This window comes from Desmodus rotundus, chromosome 1 (assembly GCF_022682495.2).
Source record: "Desmodus rotundus isolate HL8 chromosome 1, HLdesRot8A.1, whole genome shotgun sequence".
In the NCBI taxonomy this organism is placed as follows: Eukaryota; Metazoa; Chordata; class Mammalia; order Chiroptera; family Phyllostomidae; genus Desmodus; species Desmodus rotundus.
The window spans coordinates 49770729-49788200 of NC_071387.1; the positions used below are offsets into that span (position 1 = coordinate 49770729).

The 17472-nt window shown below is 44.9% G+C and overlaps 1 protein-coding gene across 10 annotated transcripts in view; it reads left to right on the plus strand.

Annotated features, from left to right (window-relative positions):
* The window catches only part of KANK1 (KN motif and ankyrin repeat domains 1), a 189456-nt gene that overhangs the window by 136695 nt on the left and 35289 nt on the right, over nucleotides 1-17472 (plus strand). For 2 of the 10 annotated variants that reach the window (XM_045191117.3, XM_045191144.3), the window contains exon 1: nucleotides 675-919. The exons of 3 other annotated variants lie outside the window; for them this stretch is intronic. In XM_045191117.3, the coding sequence (XP_045047052.3) occupies nucleotides 703-919 (217 nt within the window). In that variant the 5' untranslated portion in view covers nucleotides 675-702. Of the gene's footprint in view, nucleotides 1-672; nucleotides 920-2870; nucleotides 3062-3126; nucleotides 3321-10537; nucleotides 10656-17472 lie in introns of those variants that run through there. 5 more of the 10 variants (XM_045191139.3, XM_045191123.3, XM_045191147.3 and 2 more) reach the window with 5 other exon arrangements.

The window sequence follows — 17472 nt, forward strand, 5'->3', positions numbered from 1 at the left end:
GCAATTTCAGAAAATTTATAAAATCCAAAGTTGGAATGGTTAATAAAATGTCCTACATGGTAGGGGTTGTTACGTTGGTAGCTATTTTTTCTTTGTGTACATTATTTTATAGAGACAAATTAACAAACATGTCTAATACCTTATATGCATTTAGTATATCATGCAGTTTTATCCTATTATTTGATGTTTTTAAAAATTGAATTTGATTAGATTGTACATTTCAACTTTAAAAGAAATTGTTAGTTTATTGAAGGCCAATTTTACACTGAAGTTTATACATGAAATAATTTCTTATAGTGATGGTATATGAGAAGATACTTGTATTTTTTTTTTAAGTAAGAAGTAGTTAAGTTGTATTTGAATTTCATAACTGCTGAAATGCCCACAAATAGGAGCCCATGGGTTTCGGAGTCCTGCCTGTCTGGTTGAACAAACCCCAGCACTCATCCAGTCCCCTCAGAGGTCCTGAAGGGTCCCTCCGGGACCGGGGCTTGGCTGTTTACAAGGCTTGGGTATTAACCCAAGCTGCAGCCAGCTTTACCTTGTACGACTTTTTGCTCCAGACCTTGAGTGAGTTGTAATGGGTTAAGCGTCGGATTTCAGACAGGCGATTAGCTGGACGGAGAAAGGATGACTTACCTTCTAGCGAATACCAGCTTCCTAGAGTGTAGGAAGGATGGAGTGTGGGTGCTGGGTAAAAAGATGCCCTTTGGTTGGAGACTTCTGCCCAGATGGCTTTGTGGGTGCCAACAAGAAAGAAAAAACACAAAATTAAAGCCCAATACAGAGATTCGCCATGTTAAGGACTTTCGCCATGTTGCTGTGGTTCTGAGACCGCATGGTGAGGCAAAGGATGAAAACAGCCCTTCCTACCAGGATTTGCATGTGCTGTGCCCTGCTCACCCACAGACTTCCTGCCGTGAGTATTGGCATTGGTTTCTGATTATGCACTTCCTCTCTTTCTTGAAGGACTTGGGTGGGCTAGCTCAGCCCATCAAGAGTATCGCCCGTTAGCTTCCTTTTCCAGAGTTTGCCTTCTTCCTGTGTCCTGGATAATTCCAGTTTATCTCCTTTGTGTGGTTTCTGAGAAAGGTTTGTATGGGCTCGGAAAATGAGTGACTAAAGCTCTCAGTTTCTGCTTTGGAGTCCTTTCCTATTAAAAGACTGTTTGTTTTGATCTGGCATGAAAAGTATTAGCCTGGTTCTCATTCACAGAGGTAGTAAATTCTTGTTCTTTTCTTGGCAACAGATTTTAATTAAAATTACATTGAGTAGGCTTCTCTAACAAAAACCTCAAGGAAGACTCAGTCAAGAAATCAGACTTAATAAGAGTCATTCAAACACTTCTAGAAATTCTGAGTCCAAAAAAAATTGGATGTTTCCATTTTTCCTCTCTTGGCTTCTCTGCTGGATATTTTTGGAGTGAGTTGTAACTGATTTACTCATTTCCATATGCTTTGGGAAAAGTATGCTGGTGTGTTAGAGGCTTAGCCTGGTTCTGCTTTTGGGTTGCAGTTCACTGTGAAGCCTGAAAATGAGAAGTTTGAAACTATGCAGCCCATTTGTATTAGTGAATATAACCTTAGTGATCTCTCAGCTTAAAAATAGGTATGACGCTATTAGGAGAATTAAAAAAACAAAACAGTGACTAGGTTTCTAATCCTAGCAGTTTTTGGAGCAAACCATGGCTAAAAATTCAGATTAAATGTTATTCTGTAATAGTCAGAAGGCCTTTCCAAGCAACAGATAGGCAAGCAGAGCTATAGACATGAGGGAGAAGTAGGCCAAGGGACAGATGGTTGGATTCATACTTGTTCCCATACTGAAAGTTAAATCTTTGTGCCACTCTTACTGTGTCCTGGCGACGAGCCAGATTGGAGTGGTCTGTGCCATTTCTCCCAGCTGGGTCAAAGGCTGTGGACGTGGTCACAGGTTGCTCATGTGAGCCTTTATTTAAAGGAGCTGGTACCAGAGCGATAGTTTATGGAAGCCATTAGCTACTCATAGTCACACTTACCAAGCTTATTTTAGGTTCTTTTTGATGATTTTATTTAATTGGAAAAGTTTTTTCTCTGAGGGATCATTTATATTTTGGACATGGTTTCTGTTGGGTAGAATCAAGGGATAGTCATGTGATTTTCTAAATTTAGTCCCATAATGTTTGGTTTAGTTGATAAATCCCATCAGCTTTGCAAATACTTCTGTGAAAACATTGATTCAGCTTGTCCTGCCAGATTTTCCCATCCCCGCCCGTTTTTCTGAGTTGCTCTTCTCTTTTGCATCAAATGTCCATCGTGCCAAGATGTTTTTAGTGTTTTTGTCCAGTAGGTACATTTAAGAATCTCCTGGAAGAAAAAAGGGGAGAATATTCCCAGAATACAATTAAAGAGGGAGGCAGATGTGATATTTCTAATAATTCATAATCCAGCTGCTTAATATCTTTAAAACCTAGTCATGTGCATCACCTCTTACTTTTTTATAACTAAAACCCCAAAAAGCTCACTCTGTCTGCTCTCGGTGTCCCCCTCATCCAATTCCACGTGCCCACCAAGGTACACAGCTCCTTTATTTCCTTTTCCCCAGCATTTCCGATTGAGTGACTGGGATGCTTTCTTCACATCAGGAACGCACCAGGGAAATGTTTTCTGAGGCAGCCCGTTTGGTGTGTTCCTATCCAACCAGAGGACAAAGGCTGATTTGTCTTCCGCTGACCTGGTAGAGGAGGCAGAATACCTGCCGGCTCATGCAGCCTGTACCCGCACTGGGGCTCCACCTCTCCCAGGAGTGAATCAGACCAGATGATGCACTGGTTTTTACAGCACACCGGGGTGGAGACCTGGAAGTGTGTAGGCTGGGAGGGGAGGAGGGAATGGTTTGCGTGTCATACCATTCCAGCAATGCAGCCTACAGGAAAAAATTGCAAAACATCGAAGTCCTGTGCCACCAGATTTTTCCATTAGCACTACGCTTTCCACAGCTTCCAAGTCTGTTCCAGGGACGGCTGTTTGGCTGCATGAGGGGAAACAGTCACATCACATCAAAGGCTCTGTCAGCTTGTCCCGTAAGGAGTCCCAGCAGGCCCTGAGCACTGCCTTCTGTCCTCTCCCACATCTCTCTCTCTCTCTCTCTCTCTCTCTCTCTCTCTCTCTCTCTCTCTCTCTCTCTCTCTCACGCACACACACACACACACAAGCTGTGGATTCTCTGAGAGGGGTGCACGGACGCTCTGTGGGCGCTGGAGAACAGCTGCTGGGACTGACACTATCTCAGGATACTGATTTTAAGTGAAGAAACCTAAGACCAGAAAAATCTTCAGAAAGGTAAAGGGGGCTTAGAGCTGGGGGCTTTTCCTCTAGGGTGTTATTCTTCAGTGTTCTGTCCTCTGGACACTTGGCTGATAAAAAAAGTAACCATTCCAAATAGTGGTGAATTTAAATCAGGGTGTCGTTTTGGGGACTCCCAGAAGGAATGACTCAAAACTCAGTAGAAATACTTGAATTCAGCCAGTTCATTCATTCAGTAGCTCACTTTTAAGTGATTGCACAGACATTTATTTGGCAGAAAAGCGGTTGTTTTCCTCTTTTGTGTAATGGACCAGCTCTCAGGTCCTGTGAAAGTGGGTCTGTCTTTGCCTTATTCTCACTACTCCGTGGTTTTGTTTGTTAAGGGTGGCCGGTAAGGTTAAGGGTCACTCAGCTTTCTATACTTCTGTTATTTTTTTCTTTCTCTCCAAACATTTTATCTTTCACTAACTTTAATCTCTGTTCCCTTAACTCTGAGCTGTTGTTTTTGGCCCTATTTTGATAGAATTCAGAGTTTATTTTTGTTTTTTTCAATCCTGAAGCTTGCAGAAATCAGGATGGGCCTTCCCAGCTCTCTGTGGCAGCAAGACACTAGCTTTGTCCAAAGAGTTATGAAAGAAGTGGGGTCTTCTGTACCAGCAGCCCCTTCCCCAGCTGCCATGCCCCCGCCCCACTCTGCAGTGTGCTCCTCTTAGTGGCTTTGTTCAAAGTGCTATTCCCTTCATCTGGCTGTCTTTCCCCTGTCTATTAATATAAGCTCTTATCCTTCAGGTCCTGCTTCATCTCTTCTAGTAAGAGACGCCCCTTCTAGTAAGTGTTCTCAGACTCCCAATGGAAAGTCACCTCTCCCCCTCATTATTCCTAGAGAGCTTTGCATCCTGTTAAATAGTTGCCATCACTTGCTTTTAGTTAAGAGTTGTAGTTGTGTGTCTCACTAATATGTAAGCTTTAGGTCTAAGGAGGCAAGACAGCACGTCATCTTCACGTCGGTACGCCCATTGCGGCTTGCTTAGTGCTCAACCCAGAAAGCGTGCTCAGTGTTCAACGGTGCAGCACGCCACCTCACGCTGGCACAATGCTGGCACCCAATACAGAGCACACCACGGGCACAGTGCCTGCTTGGGGGTCTGAGGGATGGAGGTGAGCCCTGTCAGCTGCCAATTTTACACTGTTACGCCCTTTGGAGCTTTCTCCCAGCCTGCTGTCCTGGATATTTTTTCTGAAGGAACAGGTGGCTTCCACTTTGTCACACACGCTTGCTTCCTTCCTCCTCTTACCTCTGACTAAATGGAAGCCACAATATCTGCGTTCTCTCTATCACATGCTCCACGTAGGCTCAGCGTGATACTGTCTGTTAAATGCTTTGGGTTTCAGGGAGAGGTGACCAGATACAGTGTGGTTGTCCAGGGAGGGTATTGTCACAGGCCATTTGGAAAGTTCTTTCTAGCTCCCATGGCCTCTTTCTTTTTTCTGTGCCTGTTGGCAATGCGACCAGAGAGAGAGGAGGTGGAACTCCGGTCAGTGCCTTTGGTCCCAGGCCTATTATCTAGTCTGGTTTGGTGGGCGGTTGAGACTGTGGGTGAGAGCCCAAGTTGGTGATGTCTCAGGTGAGAGCGTGGCCAGTCGGTCTACCCTCCTTCTCTCCCACGGTTTTCTTGGGACTGTCTCTGCAGACCGAGCACCCATTTTAGATGGGAGGAAATAAACTGTGCTCGTTATCACTCATTATTTACAGCCTTTGTAGTTTCTGTGGTAATCTGATTTAAACTTTTAATTCCCTTATTTGGCTTCGTGCTCCAATTCATTTTTGTCATTTGGCTTTTTTAAATGTTGACTTCAAATCTCGGGCAAAAACATACTGTATGTCGGTCTCTTGTTTAAATTTGATGAAAGTAATAATCCTGGGGCAACCCAGGCTGAAAAGAAAGCCTAATGTATGTAAATCCATTGTGACTCCACTGTTAAGGCTTAAATATGTTGGGGGAAATGCACTTTGTTTAATTAGTAAGGTATAATGAAGACAGGGGTTTTTTCTGGCCTTTTAAGATAGCCCCATCATCCTTAGCATCCGCTCCCGAATTTCACCTTCCTGACTAGAATCGCACACCGCCACTGGGGCCCACACCCTCCTCATGTTGACTGTGGCCTCTCCTTGGAAAAAACCCCGAGCATTAAGTTTTAGGAGTGGATTCTTCTAAGCCAGTCATGCACAGGAGGAGTCCTCTTCCAACACCCAACGCTGTACACACCTAACAGGACAAGAAAGAGCTGGGAGCCTTGCTGGGCGTAATCCCCTGCAAGTCCTGTCAGCCCCTTGGGCTGTGATGGATGTGGGTGGAGAGGCAGGTGGTGACATGGCCAGGAACTGTGCCCACTTTTCTCCCTCCCTGCGGTCACCTTGGACACCCAGCTTTTGGTGCCACACCCCATCGCAAGTCTGAGAAGAGATGGGTAAAGGAGCATGATAAGGCATTTGAATTCTGTAGGGCTTGGGAAAAGTCTCACATACAGCAGAAATAACTCAGGCCCTCTTTGAAAGTGGCAATAGAGCATCCTGCTTTCAATCTGTTTCTTTTTATCATACGCCTAGGTAGGGGGTTTGCATATTAAGTTCACCTGTGAAAGAAATGGTGGTAGGGATCCTGGGCTGTTGCTTGGGTTTCTGCCTCTGTCTTTATTTTTTTTAATGAGACTTCCTAGTAGTAAAAGAACCAAATTTAAAACATAAGAGTTAAGTTAATATGAACCAGAATTAGAATTGTTTCTCTAATTTGCGTTGTAGTTTGTTCCAGCAAGGACTCTTGGAATTTAAAATGAAAAGAAGTTGATCACTTAGAAAATGGGAAGAGGAAAGGGACAGGAACAGGGATGAAACTGGGTCCCAAATAAATATCACGAAGTCCTCGCTGGGTGCCCCCTGAGGTGCCCCCCGCAGCCTGGGAGTGTGTTTTGTTTGACTAACTCGAAGCTTTGTTTTCATTTGAATTAATTGCCAAAATTTTTAAAGATAGGTAATTTCATATAAAAATACCAATTTCTTCAGCTTCTCCTCTTCCTTAAATATTTCATTGTTTATGTTCAGCTTCTCTTCCTTAAATATTTTATTATTTATGTCTTCAGCTTCTCTTGAAAAGTGAGAAGGCCCATTGCATCCGTGGGTGCGCGTTTCCGTCGGGCCACGGCCCACGGGAGAGGGCGAGAGCCCTCTGGCCTCCCCCAGCCCCTCCAGACTCCCTCTTTTCAGGTACTGGCCTGGGCTCCAAAGGTATTTGAACTCGTGACCCAGACCCTGAAGATGCTCGAATTGCCTAAAGGACTGCCCCCAATTTGGCTCTCAGCTTCCTTGAAGCCTAAAAGAAGAACACATTTTGAGTTGTAGATTTTGCTTGTTCTCAAGCCCAGGTTCTCATCCCAGGCTTCTGCCTAGACTCTCTTGGGGAGCTTCTAAAATTGCTGATGCCTCTGGCCCTACCCCAGGAGATTTTGATTCACTGGGGTGGGGATGAGGGCGGGTGACTGAGCATTTGTAGAAGCAGCCCCAGGTTTGTGCAGCAGGGTTGAGAATTTGTGGCATTGAGCAGCTTGCCCTGGGAGGTTCCAGCCTTGGCACCTTTACCTTGAACAGCAAAGGTGATGTTAGTCCCCTCACCCCTCTGGGCCAGTGTCCTGCTTCTGCTGTTAAATGTGGGCCTGGGCTCAGAGTCCTTGACATTTTCATACAGCTCTTTAAAAGGAAACACTCAAGTTAAAAGGACTGAATGGGTCCTAGGCACCCACGGTGCTTTAGTTGAGATGAAAAAGACAAAGCTCCTGTAAGTTTGGAGAGATATAAGGTATGTGCACAAATCGGAACAGAGGGAACGCCAAGCTGCTCTGAGAGCCTAGATGGAAGAGGTGCCTGGGAGGATAAGAGACGACTTCAGACAGAACTGGTATTGTAGCTGGTCCTTGCAAACTAGAAGACTTTTGTCTGAGAAAGTTTGGTGTGGGGTGTACATCAGAAGGGAAAGGAATGGTGCAAGCAAAAGCATTGAAACAAGATGCTCTTTTCTCTTCCCCACCCATCAGGAATATCTGCTCCCTTCCCCTTCCCCAGCTTTCTTTGCCCTCTAAGGGCTACAGGAAAGAATGTGCCTGGCGTGTGACTTTTCACTGCTGTGTAATGTCAGTATAGCAGCAGAGTAGCAGTGCGGATGACATGAGCTGCAGCCGTGAACTGTCAGGAAGCATACCTACCTCAGGGTTGTTGAGAAGAGTAAAGGAGTGCGTGTGTGTAATGAGGCACTTGGAACAGTGCGGCCCAGAAGAACTGTGCACAGCAGATGGTGGGGAGAGATGGGGGCAAGGAGGCTGTTGTGAGACTGGTAACCCGGGTACATCTGTGCTGTGTCTCTGACACTGGGTAGGGTGTTAAGAAATCAAGGAGAGGGCCCTGGCTGGTGTGGCTCAGTTGGTTGGAGCATTGTCCCCTTACTGAAAGGTTGCGGTTTCAACTCCTGGTCAGGGCACATACCTAGGTTGCAGGTTTGATCCCCCATCTGGGGCTTGTATGGTCCTGGCACAGACGGGAGGCAACCAATCAATGCTTCTCTCTCACATCGATGTTTCTTTCGCTAGAAGCAATGGGAAAATGTCTTTGGGTGAAGATTTAAAAAAAAAGGAAGAAAGAAAGAAATCAAGAGGGGGAGGAGGAAGGTAAATTTGGGGCATGTCAGGATATATGCATCTTCAGATGTCCAGAACGTAATTCATCCTCGCAGTCACTACTCCGTTTAGCTCAGGCCCTCTGGGGCAAAGTCCTGACGCAGTAATCCTGTTAAGTAAGCGAGAGGAAGAAGGGGGTCAGATGTGTTCGACTGCAGTCTCAGAACTCCTCAGCCACCGTCCAGTGGAGGGCTGTCAGTGCACTCAGCCAGCCTGGGAACACGAGTCTTTTGTCCCCAATCCATTGCCCTTCTCACTGGGAGTCACCGTTCTGCCAGCTCTCCACCTAGCAGGAGAAAAACCTTGGATTCATCTTCATCCTCCGTGACTGCATTTGGCTTCTTCTTGTGTACACACATAAATTAGGAGAGAGCAGAGGCAGACAGGTGTGTCTTTCTCCTTACAGTGGGAACCTTAGTGACTGACAGTTTCCAGGCAGAAGGAGCTCCTATTTTTAATTCTCCTCCCATTCCAACCTTTGTCATCCTCCCCATAAAGGGACTAGACATTTATTGGCACACAATGACTTTTCTGCTAGACTTTTCCTTCACAGACGCATGCATACAAGATAGTTACCTTAACTGCTTTACAGGATTAAACTATTCTTAACAGAACACAATATAATGTAAAATAAAAACTTAGCAAGATTTTTCTTCGCAGGATTAAGAAACATGACATTCTCATGCTTCCCTCAGTTTAATTCTTAAAAACAAGCATTTTGTATTAATACCTAGTATGGAGTATAATAATGTAACTAAATAATACCAGAATTTTCCTAAAAGTAGAGAGGAGCAAATTTCTCTGTTAAAAGTAAATGATAAAACAAGCCCAGAGGAATTTTAAGGATGATGGATGTTTTCTGCAACTGGATCATGGTGTCAGATGCACAACTTTACTAAAACTCATCAAACTGTGCACTTAAAATGGGTGAATTTTATATGTACATACCTCACCTGGCTGGTGTGGCTTAGTGGATTGAGCGCCAGCCTGCGAACCAAAGGGTTTCTGGTTTGATTCCCAGTCAGGGCACATGCCTGGGTTGCAGTCCGGGTTCCCAGTGAGGGGCACGCAAGAAGCAACCACACACTGATGTTTCTCTCCCTCTCTCTCCCTCCTTTCCCCTGTCTCAAAATAAATAAATAAAATCTTTAAAAGAAATAGTAAAGTTTTTTTTAAGTCTCTCACAAAGGATAAAATAGGCCTAACTCAAATCTCTTCGCTAATGTTGATGCTATTGGGTAAAATAATTTGGAATTCTTTGGACCCTATATTTCAAAGTATCTGGCTCTTTGTTCTTAGTTTGTTATTTCCCTTTGAATCAGTTTATTTATTTGGTGTAAAACAAACCTAAATGAGTCCCACATCATCTTTAAAAAGTTTAATCTTTGTAGTTTCACACAGAAAAATGTCTGTCCCAAAGATAATCACTTAAGGTGTCCGGCCGCCAGATGTCTACTGGGAGAATGGAATGAGAAGATAAATAGAGTGACATGGGGTGGGGGAGGGGTGCAGACACTAAAATCAACCAGTCACACTAGGCCAGTCCAGTGGGTTCTTGTAAACCTTGTCTCTCTCCGCATAGCTGTCCCCTGTTTTGAACTTTACAAAGCCAGCCATTTAGAGTCATCCCTAATCTTTGGTAATCTCTGCTTTGTGTTTGGACCTGGCTTTGCTTGTTTGTCCTGTAGAGAAAGTTAAGTAAATCTTGTTTCTCCAGATTCACATTTGCCCAGTGAATTTAGGCATAGGTGATGAGTGGTTTAAAAGAAACTTTTCTTTTTCTTTCTCTTCCTTACTTTTTTGTAAGGTGATGAACTGAAATCATTAGAGGGACCTATCATTCTTACTAACTTTTTTTTACACAGAAACAAAAGTGTGCTCAAAGGTATTATCACCCTAAAACAGAATGCATTTGTTTGGCAACTAATTCTGTGTCTCAGAAAGTCACATGACCTAATTTGGATAAAATGTGTAAGGGAGTATTTTTAAAAAGGGAGAGAGAGAGAGAGAAAAGTTTGGGTCTGTGGTTTACAAATGGGAGTTTTTTTAGCTTTTAAATTGCATGTTGCATTAAATAAGAATGCACTAAAAAACACCAAGAAAAGGAACCACTCGCCTTCAGCCCAGCCTGGGTTCAGCATAACACTGAATCATGTCCTTCCTAAGAGGGCTGCCCAGTTAGAGCTCAAATTATAACAGTGAGCCTTTCTCAGCCCTTGAAGGTTTGGGGGGAGGGAATAAGGCAGCGGGAAGAATCAGGAAACATTTGCTACCTTTCTAAATCTTCCTAGAATTAGCAGGTTTATAGCTGCATTTCTAGGTTTGCATTTCTTGTAGTGTAGTTTGAAAAGTCAGAGGGGGCATGGGAGAAGTCTGTCTTCACCTCTTTTGTTTTTTAAGATTCTCACTAGCAGTTTCGTTCCTTGGTAGTTTTTGCTGTCTCACTGACGCCGTGAGTCCTGGGATTAAACCCCGTGGCCAGCAGGCTGCTAGTTGGTCAGGAAATTCCAAATGGGTATAAATAAATTCTCTGCAGCAGCTCCTGGGCTCTTTGCCTGCTCATGTGTGTAGTCCCTTTAATGCCGAGGGAAGTATGCCTGAGACTTGGCTTCCTGCTTGCTGAAAATCAGTTATTTTGTTTCTGGGTGGGTAAGTACGAAAGCCCCAAAGAAGAAAAATAGAGGATAGTGTGACGTTCCGGGTGGGGGTTGGTGAAATATAAACTGAAGCTCTGCATGTTATGTAAAATATCGGCTTTTATTACCAGTTGGGAAGGATAATTCAGTACTGGGTTTTTGGTTCAGTGAAAATTCCAGCTTTAGCTGTGGCTTCAGCATAGAGACATCATTATTACAGGGGTTGTACGTATACACTGAGATTTGAGTTTTTGAGTTTGTGGTTTAATTAAATTCCAGAATTTCCTTTTTTGTTGCTGAATCCATTTTTGGTCATTTGTTTTCAGCTCAGTTTTTCTAAGTGTGCTTGAAACCTGGTTTCTTTTTCCTAAATAAACACTATAAAGCAAAATAAGGGCTGAGAATCATAAAATTACTTCAGCCTCCCTCCACACACCCCACAATTTTTTTTTCTGTTGTGTTAGAGAAGCCCTTTCTGTCCCAAAGTCCCATTTATGCTCCTCCTCAGCTTTTCACAAAACTGCCCTTTGAACTGGCACATTTCCCTATTTATGCCGAGAGCAGCATGTTATTTTTGAGAAAGTCTGGAGAACAGCATTTAGTTCCCGAGCTCGTTCTCGAGTGCATGCATGAAAACGTAGGCTGTGTTTCAGCAGTAACTTAAAGTTAGACAGTGGGCATGGGACAGCAGCTCTGCCTTCGCTGGTGGGGGCAAGTACTAGAGAGCCTATGGCGTCTTGGCCATTTCAGACAGACTTTGGGTAAAGAGTCACTGCATCCTGTGGCTGACACCGAACACTGGAGAAGAGGGCCATTGTGTGGACTTCAAGTTGTCTATAATGTCAAGGGTCTCCTTAGTACATTTCACCTTTATGAAGGCATAGCCCCTTCCATTCCCAGGAACAACAACCCTTTCCACTTTCTTCCCTCTCGACTGCTCACCTACAGCTTGGCTTCTGGACTCTTGAGACACGCCCAGAGTAGAACTGATGATACAGCAAAGGGAAGCTGCACTCGGAGACCGTGAGGTGGTTCCATTGTAATGGCGCAACCGGAAAGGTGCTGCCAAATGACATGGGAAGAGGGCAAGACCATGGGCTCTGCCCACCTTAACATCTGGCCTGACAGCTTCTGCAGTTAACTTCCTTCTTCACTTGCTCACATAGCATGCAATGTTATGAAATTTAGTCCAAGAGTCAGAGGCTGGAAGCAACCTTTAGAAATCACTGAGTCCCACCAACCCCCTCATTTCACGCATACAAACCTTGTTGCTGTGTCAAGTGATTCCAGATCCCTACAGCTCATTGCGTGTCTGTGAACTAGGACATAGTTATAGCTCCTGCTCTTGTGTTATGAAAAGAATTATACCTCCCCCCAGTTTGGGCGAGCCATTCCGAGGGACTACACGGGAAGGCGTTCGGTGCGTCTGAAGCGCGCATCTCTGTACAGTGTGTCAGAGTGCTTTACTCTCATGACTTAGGTAGCGGTACATGAATGAGGTTGTTCAGAGTAACCAGTGTGTTCCTTTGTCCTCTTATTGTGAGAATGAAATATTTTATCTTGGCCATAATATACTTTTCAAGGTTGGAGGATGTTTGGCTACTTTTGCTTTATGTTACTTTACCTCCTTCCTCTGCATAATGAATGCTGGCATAGGGGCTCCCTCTGCACCTAACCAGCACCAGCACCCCACTGTCACTGAGCCCTGGGGTGTATGCAGGTTCATAGGCACGTTCTTCTGCAGGGCCCAGCCAGCATCTTGCTCAGCCACTCTGGGAAGCAGAAACCAATTTAGACCTCAGGATTTTAGCAAAGTAAAACCCTAGAGGTGGGAAGCAGGGGCTGGGCAGAGTGGGGGAGAAGAGCTCTGGGCCGTGTCTGGGATGCCAGGGCTGTGTGTTTTATCAAACTACAGAGGATGCTCCGATAGTGGCAGGCAGTAGGCATCGTTCTCAGGGGTCCACAGTCACGCTGTGAGGCAGGTCATTATTTTTCCAAATTGGGATAGAATATCTCTTGCCAGCAGCTGGAAATTGGTAAAGCCAGGATTCAAACTCGGGCAGTGTGGCCCTAGAGTGCCTGATTAATCATTACATCTGTTTTTCCACCGTACTTATTAATTGGTACATGGAGTTTTTTATTTCAAAAAATATTGAATATGCTGCATGCTAAGCACCATGCTATGCACTGAGGGGTAGAAAAAAAATATGACTTGGTTCCTACCCCCCGCCCCCCCCAAGATACTATAGTCTGTTAGGAGAAGGCAATCCTGTGCCTACTAACTATATACCATGTGTCAGGAAGTATAGGCTATGTTATAGGAGCGTGGAGGGAAGAAGGGGGCCAGTTCTTTCCAGGACAGGGTGGTTGAAGGTAAGTGAAGACTTTGCAAAGGTTGGGATATTTGGGTTGGGCCCTTAGGGATGATACAGCTAATTCTGACAGATGGAAGAGGCAGGGGAAAGGCCTGTGTGTGCTGGTAGAGGAGACAGACTGGGCAAAGGCAGATAGGCTTGAAAGTTGCTCCCGCAGGTTGAGGTTCAAGGTGGGGAGGAAACTGGGAGGTGCTGGATTGCGGCTAAATTGTTTAAGACTTTTAATGCCGCAGAAATTATCTGTTAGACTTCATTCTCTCTCTAATGGGGCTCCTGGCACATCAAACTGCAAGATTAACAATTGAGAAGCGCTACAAGTTTTCAGGGATACCTCAAACAAATGTAAAACTCCTCAAAGAATATGTCATATAGGAGAGCAGAGACATCAGCCCCTGTTTTAAAGAAGAAAAAATGGCTTTATTTGCATGTGAGCAACAGTGGCACGTTGGCTGCGCTCCCTGGGGACTGGCTGGCTACACTCACGCTCCCCAGAGACTCCACGGGCACGAGTGAAGGGGGTTTGTATATGGGGTGGGGCAAAGGTAGGTTTACAGTTGTTCATACGGATGTATACATACATACAACAATTAAAATTGTTCTTCTCATGTTCAGACTATCCCAGATTGGAACAGTGAGAGCCCCAGAGAGAGTTTCTCAGCCACACAGACACCGGACATGGTCTTGCAATAGCTAATGTGCTGTGCACTGACATATATTGACATGTGTATGCGTGTATTATATGTGTAAATGTATATACAGACACACACACACACAGGTGGGCAAAAGTAGGTTAAATTACCAGCCATCATCACCTTAAAGATAAATCATAATGAAATAAGAATAAGAAATAATACTATATTAATAAGAATAAACTATTTCATTACTCACAACTGTGAACCTACCTTTGCCCACCTTTTTTTGTATGTGTGTATGTGTGTGTGTGTATAAAATTCATTTTGAAATAATTTGAAACAGTTTAGAGGAAATTTGTGAAGGAACTCTCACACCTCTGTCACCCAGGTTCAGATTCCCCAGTGGTTCCCCAGTGGTAACATCGGCTCTGCCGTTTGCGTCTGTGTGTGCCTACGTGCGTGTGATGCATCTGTCCTCTCTCTTTAATCTCCTGTGGAGGACGGTTCTCAGCCTCTGCCATCCCTTTCTGCAGTGTTTCAGGCAGCACCCGTCAGCGTTTCCAGACTCAGGCCGTGCCTTCCAGGCAGGAACACCACAGAAAGGATGCTGGGCTCTTCTCAGAGCACGACCTCGGGGGCATGTGGTGTTAGCCTGGATCACCTGGTCCAGGTGGTTGTCCGTCAGCTCTCTGCACTGTAGAGTCACCCTGTTTCCCTTTGTGATTGATAAGCATTTTGTGGGGAGATATTCTGAGGCCACACCAGTATCTTCTTAAGTAGGAAGTGTCCCCACTAGCCTTCGTGTCCATTGACTATTCCTGCATGAATCAGCCTCTGTTACAGTGGTTGTTAAACAGTGATTTTTCTCTCCATAATTCCTTTATTTATTTAACTAAATTATTTATTAAATAAATTTATTAATTTATTTAACTAAGTTACTTATTAAATAAATTTATTTATTGTAGGCACACTACTGTGTCTATTTTCTATAACATTATAGGTTCAAGATGCTTTACTCGCTGGATTGTAATCTGTTACTATCATTAATTATATTAGGTCGATGCTCAGATTATCCCAGTTTGAACAGTGAGAGCCCCAAAGAGAGTTGCTGCGCCAACTAGACTTCTGGTTTTGGGGTTTTTTTTAAAGGTTTATTTATAGAGAAATGGGAAGGGAGGGAGAAAGAAAGGGAGAAAAGCATCAATGTGTGGTTGCCTCTCGAGCGCCTCCTACTAGGGACCTGGCCTGCAGTCCAGGCATGTGTCCTGACTGGGAATTAGACCAGCGATCCTTTGGTTTGCAGGCCAAGCTCAATCCACTGAGCCACGCCAGCCAGGGCCTGACACTGTCTTAAACAGTTAATGTGATGTGTGCACTGACAATTGGGAATAATAGCTGGTAGGCAGCATATGTTATCTGAGTTCTGGATCCAGGTATGCACGTCAGGCAATCAGGGTCACCTGCAGCAAGATCCTTGTCAGTGACTCTAAAGGCAAGCTGACCTGAAATTCAGATTGTCAGAGACCACCTAGTGCATAGAAGTCTTAACTGTTCCGAATATATTGCTTACCGTCCCCCAGACCCTGTCTTCTGTGTTTAATTAGCCTTCCCTGTCAGGTGACTCAGCCCCGGTCAGGTGTGGGTAGAGAAGGAAGGGAGGACCCAGGCCAGGAGCACTAAGGGTTGACAGTAGCATTCTGCCCATCTTTCTCTCCTTCCTCTGAGAGACACTTGCTGGCAGCCCGGATCAGTGCTGTCTCTGCTGCACAGACGTCTTCAGTCCCTGCTATTCCCATCCTGGTTCCCAATACAGAGCAGGTTTACTTTCTGCCTCTCAACGTGCTGAATCAGAGCCTGCATTCCCTAAAACGCCACCTTGCCTTTCCTCCTGCCCTCATTCCTGCCAGCACACTTGTCCCTCCCCGGTTAGATTAATTATACTTTAATCCCCTTCAGAAAAGGAAATCTCATTATTTTTCTCGGCAGTGAGTAATCCATTGGTTTAAAGAAAAGTATTTTCTTTTTTATTAGCAGGAACGGGTCCTGGATAGAGCCCCAAAGGACGAATCTGAAGGCCTGCTTCTGGCCTCTAGCTCAGCCCTGAGAAGCTCAGATGGGTCAGGCCTTCTCAGTTTCCTCTTCAGTATTTTGGCGAAGGTGTAGACCACAGGGTGTCCCAGATTTAGTCAGGCTCTGCCTACCTTCTGGTAGTTTTAACACTATGGTTATCGTAAATAAAACTCACATGGTGCAGGGAAATTTGTGATACCTAGAGAAAACTTCATGGGGACTTGAACTACTCATGGAAAACCAAATGGAGGACACTAAAGAGAATTTTAATACATGCTCCAGCACCTAGCCCGAGCAGTCTTATTAAAATGCAAATGTGATCATTTCACTCCCTTGCTAAGAGCCCTTCAATAGCTACTCAATGCAGTAAGGACCAAAAACCTGACTCCGGGGCCCTGTGTGATGATGGGACTTTGTCCCCTCTCTGCATCACCTTGGGTTTTCCTTACTATCATGAAAAGCCCCCTTTTCACTTCTTAAAAGTGGCAGGTTTTGTTATGCTGTTTCCTCAGCCTAGAATTTCTTCTGCACTCATCTCCCCACCAAACACCCCCCACACACACACTTTGCCCTGTGCCCCCTCCTCTCCTGAAACGCAGCACTGGCAGGAGACTCCCTGTGCCAGCCCAGCCGGGTCGCCGCTCGGTTCTAGCACACCTCCTGTCTTTTGCTTTCATGGCACTTCATCACAGTTGTTACTTATTTCTGCAACCGCTTGTCTTCCTCCTCCTGTAGTTCTCAAGTGTGTCCAGGCGAGCTCTGTGTCCCATTTGCCTACCTCCTAGCAGTGTTTGGCACATGGTGGCTACTTAATAAATACTTGCTGAATGGAAGAATAAAACCATCTTGTACTCTGATAACTGCTTCTTCCATGGGTCAACATTCCCTCTGTGGGGTGTGGGAATGGGTAGTCTTAGGATGTGGAGCCGGCTTGGAAAGGGGAGGTGACGGGAGACAGTGGAGGGGTAGGGAAAGTGCACAGGTTCAGGTCTGTGGAGACAGGTTAAAGAAGCAGAGATACGATCAGCTGTGAGAGGAAATCCAAAGATTTAGGGGGAGGAGCTACATGGAGTTACAAAGAGGTGCATAGGAGAAACAATGTGTAAGTTAGCCACATGAGCAGACCCTGCAGTTCCGTATCACGTGACTTGTCAACGCGCCTGGCACTTCCTATGAACTTCTGGCATCCACCTTTGCTCTCCTTGCTGTTGTCTTTTTTTTTTTTCCCCCACAGAGCATTTAGGTAGTTGTTTGAAACATCTGAGGTCCAGGTGAAATCGGGTAGGTAGTATACACTCTGTGGAACAGGGACACGGCTTCACAGAGCAGGCCCTCGCACCTAGTAGGTGCTCATCGTTGGCAAGAATGACTGGGTGGGTCTGTTGGCTGGGTGGGGTAGAGAGCAGGTTTAAAAGTCCTTTTTGGTACATGAAAGAGCTAGAGAAAAATCTCACCTGCATGTATTATTTTAAAGCACAATGAGGAACACTGACATGGTTCTCCTTTTTATTATGTGTTCTCTGACAAATGGTGTTTCTCACATAGATTTGGCACAAGGAAGCTCCTTGGGTCTAAAAGTCTTAATGCTAACAGTGCTGTCAGGGGAACTTTCCTGTTAAACCAGTTCACAGGGACCTGTCCCGCCTCTCTGTCTTCTCTATCCCACTGGTCCGTGTCTACAAAAGTTGATTTGCTAACTCAGTTACTTTCACACTGTGAGTAATTAACTCCCTGGGAACTTACCTTTCTCACC